General features: G+C 37.5%; 1 protein-coding gene across 15 annotated transcripts in view; it reads right to left on the bottom strand.

Moving 5' to 3' along the window:
• Window positions 1-12,748, bottom strand: part of ATM (Serine/Threonine-kinase ATM-like protein) — a 175,096-nt gene that overhangs the window by 85,050 nt on the left and 77,298 nt on the right. For 14 of the 15 annotated variants that reach the window (XR_016059815.1, XR_002281003.2, XR_016059813.1 and 11 more), the window contains 4 exons: window positions 11,892-11,963; window positions 11,669-11,738; window positions 10,313-10,424; window positions 10,076-10,199 (listed from right to left, as the gene is read on the bottom strand). Coding sequence is in view for 5 of the 15 variants with exons in the window: in XM_020667487.2 (XP_020523146.2) it covers window positions 10,076-10,199; window positions 10,313-10,424; window positions 11,669-11,738; window positions 11,892-11,963 (378 nt within the window). In the remaining 10 variants the exon portion in view is untranslated. Of the gene's footprint in view, window positions 1-10,075; window positions 10,200-10,312; window positions 10,425-11,668; window positions 11,747-11,891; window positions 11,964-12,748 lie in introns of those variants that run through there. The other variant, XR_016059831.1, reaches the window with a different exon arrangement.

Here is a 12,748-nt window from a genome sequence, read left to right as displayed (position 1 = left end):
TCGGCCAAGAGATGAGTGGAAGATTTACATTCAAACTACAAGAGGGCCTTTGTGAGAGGCATGTGGTGCCAGTTGGCCTGTCCAATGCTCCCAATACTTTTATGAGGGTGATAGATCAAGTGTTTAAGCCTTCCATTAGTAAGTTTCTGGCGGTCTACCTCGATGATATTCTAGTAGGCAGCATTGGTGAGTAGGTGCATATGGAGCACTTGAGGTTGGTGTTTGTTAGGGGAACAACAATTGTATGTGACTATTAAAAAGTATTTGTAACAACTTAATTCTTCTTGGTCATATTATCTCAGCTAAAGGGTATTATAGTTGATCAAAGGAAAGTAGCAGCTATCAAGGATTGGCCCACTCAAACTATAGTAGTATTGTTATATTTGATGGTATCAATGTCTTTTATTTTTGCTTAGGACATATGTCTATTTCACTGTGCATGGGCAGTCTTGTAATTTGTTCATTTTATTAATACAAAGAGGTGTGTGCTGGTCATTCTTAACCACCACTCTCTCTCACCCACTCTCTCTCTCTCTTCCTAATGCCTCTTTCTCTCTCTTCTCTCCTTCTTCCTTCACGTTCCCTCCCTTACTAGTCTCTAATATCTAAGATTTACTTTTCTCCTTTTTGCTTCTTTAATTTGCCCTAGAATATTTTCAACTCGGTATCAAAGCAAGCTAAAGTATCAAAGAAAAGGTATGTGGGGATATAATTTAGGGCTAATGTCATCTATATGATTAGAATGCCTTGAAACCCTCATATCATTCCAACAATGATAGTGTTCATCAAGGTGAGTTCTCTTGGTGATTCTTAACGTAGATCATATGTTTGATAGAAAACCTAAATCACAAACCGATTAGGGTTTGTGTACCCCAATCAAAAAAATATTAGCAATGTTGTTTTTAATGTTCTTTTGAATAAAAGAGAAGTGTGATCAGATCTGAGGGTGTAACCAGATCTGTATATATCTTTATTTTTTTTGGGGGGAGAGAACTAAGATGTTTGTTTGAATGGAAGATCTGAGGATGTAACCAAATCCGTAGAAGTTTTTTTGAAAAGATCTAAGGGTGCGACCAGATCATTTTCTCAAAAAAAAGAAAAGAAAAGAGTGTGACCAGATCTCAACGATTGATTAGATCTGAGGATGTAAGCAAATCTCATCAATAGCAGAAGATGTATCAACAAACATCAAATACAGAGCAATTTGGACTCCAAATTGCCAAAGTAAAATTTGACAGCATAGATTACTTAGAACATACCAGCTCAACTAGATTATTTCTTGGAGGAAAGAGAATCGGGATATATTGATGGTCAAGTAGGAAAACCAGATCTCAAGGATCCAAAATCTGCAAATTGGGAGGCTGATGATACAAGAGTTATGAATTGGTTATTATATTATATACGGCCTAACGTGAGTTGAACTTTTATGAATTGCAATATCTCTAAGAAATTGTGAGATGCAGTTTCTGACGCTTATTCCCAAAAGAAAATTGTTGCAAAGATTATGAACTGAAGCAACAAATCAATAGCATTAAACAACGGGACTTGTCGGTGGGATGAAATAAGCCATTATTAGCCCATACAGTCCTCATCTTGTGCAAAGGAACAAGATGAAAGATTATAACAAAGGAGGATTTTTTATGTTCTAAGAGGAGAATATGAATCAATTAGGGAAAATGTTCTAGGTGGTGATACTTTACCCTCACTTGAAACAGTTTCCTCACTTCTTTAGCATGAGGAAACTCGCCACGAAATTATGTAGTACCTACAGGAAAAACAAAAAGATCTGCTCTATACTCAAGTTCATGTGGTAATCGAGGTGGAAGACATCTTGGGAATCGAGCTGGAGGCCCCGGTGCTGGACAAGGTCGTGGAAGCCCCGCATTTGATAAGAATTACAAGTTAAAGTGCACCCATTGTGGGAAGACTAGACACAAAAGGGATACATGTCGAGATCTGATTGCATGCCCTAGACGTAACTTTTCTCAAGCAAATTCAGAAATAATTAGCGAAGGTGCTACTCATGCTATGCATAGGCGGCAATATGCTACTTCCTTTAAACTTGAAAAAGAGTTTGGTGACTATTCCAAAAAGAGAGCTTCTTATTATCAAGCAACAAGCTTCCATTCGAGAACCACCAAAGTCCAATATTGCGCAATCAGGTATATCTGCATCAGTTCAGCATGCCTCCACAAATTCATCTAGAATCCCTTGGATTATTGACTATGGAGCTACTGAACATATGACTGGCATGGCTGATCTTTTTTCTTCTTATATTCCTTGTTCTAATCAAGACTATGTTAAAATAGCAGATGGTCCTCTTATATTTCAAACTGGTCACGGAGAAGAGAAACATATATGTTACTCCTGCAAACTGGTCATCCACCTTGCATGTACTAACCTTTCTAAGAACCTCTTGTGAGTTAGTAATCTTACAAAAACTTTAAACTGCAAAGTAACCTTTTTTCCTCTCACATTATGTCCACCTTTTGGAGAGTTCAGATCTAGCCTTAGCTACTGCCGCCACATCTTCCATTGCTAATAAAGAAGGGGTGTATTTGTGGCACCTCTGCCTAGTCATTCAATGCCTTTTACATTGCGTTCTTTAATTCCGTAAATGATTTTGTCTTTGAGTCAAGTGCAATTTGAGTGTACTTGTTGTAAGTTGTCAAAAAATTGTAGAACTTCATTTCCCATCACCATTAATTAAAGGAAAAAGTTAAAATAAGGCCAAGGTTTTAGAGAAAGAAGTTAAGCATCACCTCAAAACTCATAAAAAAATTATAGTTTCGGCATTGGAAAACCTTCAAATCGATCATCTCGACCTTGATCATTATGGTTGTGCAAAAATTATGATTTCAAGCCCTAAAAAAAGCATATATTGTAACACATTATCTTGACTGTCTATTTTCAAGTGTTCACAAATCAATAAGATCTTAACCATTTCTTAAGCACAAATTTCATAATTAGCAGTTAAAATATATTTTAGAGCCATCTTGGGGATTTCCCATGCTCGAAGTGTTTTCTAGACAAGATGTTAGGTGAGGCTTTACTTTTTCTTCATAAAGCCTAAGCCTTATAGAAACTACATCCATGATTTCAAGCCCTAAAAAAGGCATACATTGTAACACCTTATCTTGACCATCTGAAGAATTTTTTAAGCAACAAATTTCATAATTAGCAGTGGAAATAGATTTTAGAGCCATCTTGGGGAATTCCCTGCTTGAAGTGTTTTCTAGACAAGATGTTAGGTGAGGCTTTATGTTCTCTTCATAAAGCCTAAACCTTACATAAACTACATCCATGATAAAAAGACTAATATTCCATTCTCTCCCAAACGCACTGATGTGTGGGGTCCTTCTTCAGTTGCTTCTGTGGTTGGTTTCCGTTTCTTTATTACATTGTGGATGATTGTTCTAGATTGACTACTATTTACTTAGTGACATAAGGATGAAGTTGCTAATCTATTTCAAGTTTATCACAATTTCAAGTTTACCACAAAATGGTTAAAGCTCAATATGCTGCACAATTTAAAATCTTATGTTCTAACAAAAGGGGTATGTCAGACGAACTCAGATATTATCTTATTGATCAAGGGATTCAGGTCCAACAATATGTCCATATACACCTCAACAAAATGGTATTGTTGAGAAGGAAAACAGGTACCTGTTGGAAGTCATCCGAACTCTCTGCTATGAATGAAGGTCCCAAAATTTTCTAATCCGAAATAGTTCTCAATGCTGCCTCTTTGATAAATCGCATGCCCTCTTGTCTTCTTCAATGCAAATCTATTGTTGAGATTATTTCCTGTACCCCCGAAGTGTTTGCTTGCGGATATTTTCTCCACATCCTTGGTCCAAAGAGGGACAAGCTTAATAGTAAAGTTGTCAAACATATTTTTCTAGGATATTCATCTCGTCATCAAGGCTTCAAGTGTGAAGATCCTATTGATGAAGTCCGCTATGTCTCCATGGATGTTACTTTCTTTGAATCTATTCCACACTTCTCATCTATTGGTTATGAGCGCTCTCTTCAAGGGGAGAATCAGATACATTTTAGTGAAGAGAGCAAATTCATGGTTCCACTTCTTGCTCCCACACCACTTTTATCTAAAGAGGATGGCATACACCGTAAAAAGGAGCTGAAGATGTATATCAGGAGCGAGAAGATGGCACAGCCAGAAATTCTAAACGATTAAATCCAGATGTTAACCCGGAATCACGAACTATTCGTGAACTCAAGTAATTCTTTCACCTTCTCTAAGGGTCCTAATTTAGACTCACCCATTGTTGTATGCCAGTGTGAGTGTTCTTGTACCCAGCATCTTATTGGGAACTTTGTACCCTATAACTTTATGTCTTCTTCGTAACAAGCCACCATATCAACCGAGTCTTCTATTCGAACACATTTCCTATGTTCTAGAGGCACTTTCATAACCTCAATGGAAGGCTGCCATGGGTAATGAGATACAAACACTTGAGCAAAATGATGCATGCGAAAATCTCCAACCTTCCTAAAGGGAGGAAAGTCGTAGAATGTCAGTGGTTATATATTGTGAAGTACAAGGCTGATGGCACCATTGAAAGGTATAGGGCTTGATTGAATGCAAAAGACTTCACTCAGACTCCTAGCATAGACTACCAAGAGACTTCCATTCTTGTGGCCAAGTTGAACACTATGAGGATCATTCCTTCTCTAGCTGTTAATAAATCTTGGTCTCTCCACCTGCTACATGTAAAGAATGAATCCTTGCATGGAGACATCCAAGAAGGAATCAATATGGCCATGCCTCCAAATTTTTAAGTTAAGGGGAAGACTGGAAATGCATGCAAGTTAAAGAAGGCGTTTTATGGACTTAAACAGTCTCCTAGATTGTGGTTTGAAAAATGCAGTAAGGGACTGCTAAAATTTGGGTTTAAAAAAAATCAAGCGAGCTGATGACACTCTCTTTGTAAAGAAGAATAGTGTTGGGACTACAACCCTTATACTGTATGTTGACGATATTGTTGTCACAGGGGATAATGTGAAGGATATTGAGGATCTTTAAGCCCCCTTAAGTAGGGTTTGGGAATTGAAGTGGCAAGATCAAAGAAAGGGATAGCCATCTCCCAATGAAAATACGTGTCGGGCCTATTACAACAAACTAAGATGTTAGGAACTAGACCAGCTATTAGGAACTAGAACAGTTGATACTCCTATAGAAGTCAATCACAAACTTCATGGAGAAATTACTCCAAAATCTCAACCAGTATCAAATAATAGTGGGCAAGCTCATATACCACATTATCACACAACCAGACATCTCTTATGAGGTTAGTCTGCTCAGCCAATTTATGCACGCACTACGTAACTCACATCTTGATGCAATATATCAAATACTAAGATATCTCAAATCTGCTCTAGGGAGAGGGATATTTTTCTGCAATCAAGGGCATTGTGATGTAGGTATTTCCACTGATGTTGATTAGGCAGGATGCCAAACTGACAAGAGATCCACAATTGGCTATTGCACCTTTGTTTTACGAAATCTGGTTTCTTGGACATGCAAGAATTAAAATGTGCTGGCCAGATCAATTGTTAAAGCATAATGCAGAGCTATGGCTCATGGTACATGTGAAGTAATGTGTATTAAATATTTTATCGGATTTTCCCTTGACTTTGTACTAAGACAACAAAGTTGTCATTCATATATCTGAGAATCCTATATTTCATGAAAGGACTAACCACATTGAAGTAGATTGTCACTTCATTAGAGAAAAGGTTGTTGCTAAGATCAATCACACTCCTCATGTGAAGTCTAAAGATAGCAGATATCTTCACTAAAGTTGAAGAACAAGGTAGACTACAAGATATCACAAGCACGCTGGGCATCTATGCACCAGCTTGAGGGGGAGCATTGGAAATACTTAAGCATTGTTATGTTTAAAGGATATAAATGTCTTTTATTTTTGTTTAGGGCTTATATGTCATATCTCATTGTGCATGGGAAGTATTGTAATTAGCTCATTTTATTGATAAAAATATGAGGTACGCACTGGTCATTCTTGACCAACACGCTACTCTCTCTATTTCCCTTCTCTATCTCAGAGTCTCTGTCTTCCTCGTGCCACTGTCTCTCACGCTTCTCTTTCTTCTTCCTTCTCTCTCCCTCGCTTACTAATCTCTAATGTCTTACTTTTCCTTTCCTCCCTTTCCCTTCTTTTAATTTTCCTTAGATTATTTTTAAATATGTTCACAGTTTCCATGGGTTGACTACTTTCCACATGAGGTTTAGCAAGGGTTTCAAGTTGATCATAGCATCTATCATCGATTGCCTAAAGAAGCAGGCATTTGTATGAACTGATGAGGCCGACAAGAATTTCTAATAGATAAAGCATAATATGACTTAGTGCCTTTGTTAGCACTTCCGGACTTTGATAAGGTAGTTTCACAAGTTGGGATTGGTGTAGTGTCAAGTCAAATAGGTCGCCCTATTGCATTCTTCAAGGAGAAGTTAAATGACACCTGATTGCGACCTTATACATATGATGTGGAGTTTTAAGCTATTATTCAAGCCTCAAGGCATTGGCGGCACTATCTAATCTAGAGAGAGTTTTCATGAAGACATGGGATCAGTGTTGGGATGAGTCAGTGGGGATTTTGTCATTCAAAATGGATTTCTCTTCAAAGGAAATAGTTTTGTATAGCCGTAGATTCCCTGGACAAGTTTTTAAAGCAGATCTTCATGGGGAGGTCTTAACAAACCATAGTTGTTGGAAACGCTTGGGAACTCGAATCATTTTAGAAATCGGAATCGCGAAATCACCACCGACTAGAAGATTCATGTCTTAAGAATCGTTGTCCGTACAATAGGAATCACTAGGAACGAGATTCCTAGTTTTTGAGAATGTGTTTCGACCAAAATAATCCAAGTTTCATCTACATATGGAATCGAGATTTCGTCCTAATTGGAATCGAGATTCCCATCGGCCTGGAATTGACACTTCAGGAGTCAAGATTCAAACTGGTATGGATCTTTGGAATCAAGTTTTTGAAGTATATGGATCAAAGATCCATGCCAATTTGAGATTGAGATTTACAATAATATGGATTGTGGAATGCGTTTAACGACCCCTACCAGGAATCGAGATTTCATTTTTATGAGAAGGAAGCCACAAGCACATCTTGAGCTTCATCAACCTTAGAACCTATATTGGATGTCTCTTAATAGAACGTTTCTCGAATTTAAAAGTGATTGTGTTGACTATTGAACTTATGGTCATTATATACAAAAGACAAGTATTCCTAAATTGTGATTTGGACTTCATTATTATAAAGATAAAATAGGATTAGGTCAATGTCATGGTTTGCTTTTAATTGTACGTGTTGTATTTACCAGTTATATTTTAAATTTAAAGTAAAGGCCATCCATAGTGGCATAAGTAAAATAATGAAACCATGCAACCACTAGAAGCATTCGAAGGAATATTTCTACTCCAATTGACATAGAATCAAGATTTAATCCACGCTAGAATCCAGATTCGATATATTTTGGGAACGTCTACCCACAATTAATGGGTTCAAGTTTTCAAAGATGTGTTGGATTGAGATTCCCAAATTAAGGAATCGAGTTTCCGTAGTTCCAATAAATGGTTTTTAAAGATGTGTTGAATCGAGATTCCGAAATTGAGGAATCAAGTTTCCTTGGTTCCGAAAAATGATTTCTAAATACGTATCGAATCGAGATTCTAAAATCAAGGAATCGAGTTTTCTTGGTTCCGAAAAACGGTTTTCGTGGAGATTCCTTAATGGAAACGTGAAATTCGGGTTTCGGAACCGGAAATGCGAGGTCGGTGGAAAGATTTCGGCAACTATGTAACAGACATTGTGGTCGAGACAAATCATAGCTTGGTTGAGTGAAATGTTGGCCGCCACAAGTGAAGAGGAAGTTACGAGGTTTGTTGATAGGTGTCGTACGTGTCAATTGGCTAAAGGGAAACGATAGGATACCGGCTTCATTCTCCACTTCCTATTTCTAATGCACCTTAGGAGGGTGTTAGCATGGATTTTGTGTTGAGTCATTTGGGGGATCAAAAAGAAGTATGGATTCTATATTTGTGGTAGTGGATAGATTCCCAAAGATGGATTATTTTACCCTTGTAAGAAGACCTTGGATGCCACACATATTGCTAATCTATCCTTCAAAAGAGGTGGTGTGGTTGCATCGTGTTTCAAAGATAATAACTTCAAGTCGGGACACTTAATTTCTCAGCCATTTTTTGGAAACTTTGTGGAAGAAATTACGTACTCAATTGCAATTCATTATGCCGATCATTTGCAAACAGATGAGCAAACTGAAGTGGTAAATCACACTCTCAGAAATCTTCTCAGAAGTATTATAAGGGAAGGGAAGAACACTCAGACCTAGCGGTGCCTCAAGCCGAGTCTTGGCTATAACAGTGTTGACAACAAGTATATTGGTATGAATCCTATTGAGGTAGTTTATGGGAAAAGCCCTACCCATTCGCTTGACTTGGCTCGTATTCAGACCAATGGGGAGAGTCATGCTACTATTGAGGAATTTGTTGAGGAGATGAAAGGAGTGAATGAGTAGGTGCCTGCTAATCTAGAAGCTAGTGCAATTAAATATAAAGAAGCAACAGACAAGTGTCTCCATTTCAAGGAGTTTGATGTGGAAGATCGGGTTATGGTGTATCTCAAGAAGGAACAACATCTAGTAGGCAAACACAGCAAGCTGAATGAGTACAAGGCTGGACCATTGAAGATTTTGAAGATGGGCAACAACGCTAACAAGATCACTTTGCCTTGGCATAGGGAGATTCGGATATCTTCAATATTTCTGATTTGTTTGAGTATCATGGGCCAAAGATAAAGGAAGATGAAAGTGCAAACTCAAGGGTGAGTTCTTCTCAACCCATGGAGAATGATGATGTGCAAAGTACATCAAGTGGTCAAATTGATGAGTATCTTTATGGGAGCAGCAGTTTCCTCCTAATTCTCATGCATATTTGGATGATGTGAAACCCTAGGAGGGCTACCAATAAGAACAAGAAGAGCAACCATTGTTGGGGGTGATTTTCTAGTTATTTTAGGGTTATTGTCAGTCCTTTTTAATTGCAGGAGCAGTTGGGACTTTCCAGTATTTTTATCTATTTAGTGCCATTTACTTTAAAAGACACTTAAGTTAGGACCATAAGGGTCAATTTATTATTTGCATAGACAATTCTTGTCTTCTGAACATTAAAAAGAATATAAAAGATGTGCATAGATTCCTGAAGGCTCATTCACGTGGCTATTTCCAGAAAAAATGAAGGAAAAATCCCAGGTTTTTTAAACCCCAGCTGGGTGAGGGAAGAAACTCTATCGCTTGTGTTTGGCTTGAATTACTGGTTTCTTTCGGTTCTCTTTCAATTTTCCTACATCATTCTTCCAAAAGGTTAAAGAAAATTACAAAACTCCAAGTAAACAAAGAAACATAACAAAGGGTAATGCTAGCCCTCGAGCCAACTGTGACCAAGAAATGTAGAAAGCACGTATGGCAGGCACAGGCTAAGGTAGCATGGGGAGTGGGCACCCCTACCCTAGCACCTGCTATAAATGAAGCCACCAAAGGATGAGTTGAGCATAAGCAAGCTTATACCAAAAGTTATGATAATTAAAAGACCCCCATCATTTCAAAACAAAATGGAACTAGTATGTAGCAATATTCCAAAAAACGTCGGGCAGTGCCTAGGCTCCCACAAGGGGGGACGGGGGGGTCGGGGTCTAGGATGCCCAGGTTAGTTCAAAAGGGGGCAACGGGTCTCCAGTAATTGTTTTTATAATCCAAACAAACAAAAAAAACACCAAAAATACCCCATCTAATGGGTACTTTTGCACCTAGGCTGGTCGCTCGCCTAGGGTCCCTAAGAGGGCGCCCCGGGACAACCCTCCTAGTTGCTCTGCATCGCCCAAGCCCCTTAGCCCCCTAGGCGGCCGCCTAGGAGCTGGGCAGACAACTTTTTGAATCAATAGTACATAGTGAACAATTTGCAAATAAAATCACATTTTGAATAGAGAAGGTAGCAAGTCCAACCTGTGAGGAGATCAGCTGGCAGAGATCAGAATTTGGGGCTTTTGTTTTAGCTATATTTGCGAGAATAATAGGAAATAGGAGTTCAGCAACTTCAGCCTTTAGTAATGCTACATCCCGACATAATCTGCACATGGCAGATACAGACTATCAATTCAAACCAGCCACAAAGCTTGAGCAAACAACATAGGACAGATTTTTCAACTAAAAGAAAATGACTCATAGGTAAGAGCATGGTACCGCAAAACTATGTCATTCGCATGATAAATAAGAGAGTATACAAGCGGACAGATCCACTGCTCGTATGTTTTACCATGTGGCTGCCAAAGAGAAGGTTCTTGCAATGGAGTTGCTGTCATTTGAAGCAAAGAATAGATGAAATCAATTTCACTATGATTTTGGAGCTACTTTAAAAGATCAACACATTGATTGAACACAACAAAATAATAGAAATCCACTCACTCTGGAATGCATGCTAGTCATTGTACAAATTAGTTAAGAAACCAAAAATGGCATATGATAAATAGTACCATAGAAAAAAAGCACTTCAATAAGAAATAAATATTTTATATATTATTTTGTCAAAACAATGCATAAAAATAGGTTATTTCCTTGGAAGAATATGACGAGTATGTTCCGTCATGAGTCAACATAATTTACAAACATAAGAACCCAGGTGCCACTAATAAGCAAGAGTAGAACGCACCAATTTGCAAAATATGAAAGCAAAAACCTAACCAAAACAAACCTAACAGTCAAAAAACAATTTTTACATACAATGGAATAATGACAAGTTAGAGGAGTCAAATACATTGATTTTACTATAATGGAATGACAATAGTATATACCCATCTTCACCAAGGAGAAGGTAGCCATCAACAAGCATTTCGCAAACCCTATAGGTCCTCCATTATAATGGATCGACCTCCAACACATTCCATATGACAGCGACCGCAACAACCAAAAAGTAAATCTGAAATAAAACCTAGGTTGCCCCGTACCGTCTTGAGGATCAATCCTAGCAAGACTGCCAATAGAACCAAAGCCAAGCACAAAATATAGCAGCGGCCGTGATTTATGATACAAAAAAAATGACACAAGAATCAAATTACCAACAGCATTAGGAGGATACTGTTGGTGATAAATATATAGGAATAATTCTTCCCAAAATTTAATCAAGCCCACCAACAGAACTATGCAGTCCTCAATGCCCAGTAACAAAATAGAATCTCACTATCCTTTTAAAGTTCACTGTAAGCATCTAAAGTGATACTGGCAAATAATACCCAAAAAATCCATTTTTTCCCCTTATTCAAGCACAAAACAACATAGATGGTTATCAGCAAATCATGATCCAGTTCTCTTACATGAAATTACAACTCAATATAAGTTTTAGTTTGATAAACACACACACACACAGAGTTTTACAATGGGTAAATTAAAAGAAAATACTAAATTTTATAGCTGGTTTAGAAAATGTACTCAGTGTCAAAAAAATAATTATACCAATAACATAAAAGCATATAGAAGTTCACAACCCATGCATAGACACCAAGTACTACACGAATAAACACGAAACAAAGCTGTAAAGCATACCATTCGCCGTAGCTTCCATATCATGTAGTAGTTTCTCAACACGCTTCAAATTCACTCCTTTCGAATGGACCTACAATGCTAAAATGAGAGGTGACATAAAAGGAAAACCTTCTAAAAGAAACTATCACATCACTCACAAGAACTAATAAATGAACAAGAGAAACCAACTAATAAGAAGCCATCATCCAAATGATGCATTAACCAAGTTTACAATCCAGCTCACCTTAAGAAAGGATCTATCAGAAGAGTCCAACAACAACAACGCACTTTGCCCCGTTCTAGTCAAAAGGATCCCCTATAGTAATATGAGAGAAACCCATAAGACGGGTAGAGCTTTAGGTCAGAGGTTCACCAATCAAAAATATTGTACATGAAGTGATATATAGTTCGCGGCCAGATTCTTTTCTCTTTATTTTGATAAATGTTTAGTCCAAGGGCCTATCTTTACCATTACAGTTTCCTAATCAATATCCACAAGCATTAAGCATTGATCTAGCACTATTCATTCAGTCAACAGCAGAAAGAAGCCACAAGTACATCACAAATCTTTTTAAGGAATTTATAAGCAACAACACCATGATATAGTATTTTATGAACAAGGAACTGTATTAAAATAGAATCAACCAAGGACTTGGCCCTGGCCTCAGCCGAATAACTTTGGCCAAGTCCAAGTGGACTCCGCCGAGTAGTGTACAGGCCCAAAAGGCCATAAAATAATCACGAAAAAGTTCTTCAAAAGATAAAATACAATTTGTAAAAGTGAAACAAAACAAAGACAACATAAAAATTCCAAAAAAGAGCTAAAAAAATTAATAAAACACAGATTTAGAAAGAATTCATTTATGGTTAGAGAGATTTCAGAAAAATCCAAAAAAAAAAAAAATATACAATAAAATTAGGGCATATAACAAGAAGAACTCATAATTCATGGTAGAAAATATCCAAAATTATATTATAATCTTTATACATTGATTCCACATCTTTATATTCCAAATGTGTATTTTTATTTTTAAAGGCCTGAGTTGCACCCAAGTACTTGGCTTGGCAAGGAGACAAGTCCAAGTGAACTCGGCCAAGTTT

Source organism: Amborella trichopoda, chromosome 1 (assembly GCF_054954075.1).
Source record: "Amborella trichopoda isolate Santa Cruz 75 chromosome 1, AtrichopodaSantaCruz75HAP2 v2.0, whole genome shotgun sequence".
NCBI lineage: Eukaryota > Viridiplantae > Streptophyta > Magnoliopsida > Amborellales > Amborellaceae > Amborella > Amborella trichopoda.
The sequence above is the reverse complement of the archived record's forward strand: the minus strand, read 5'-3'. Positions and strand labels throughout refer to the sequence as shown.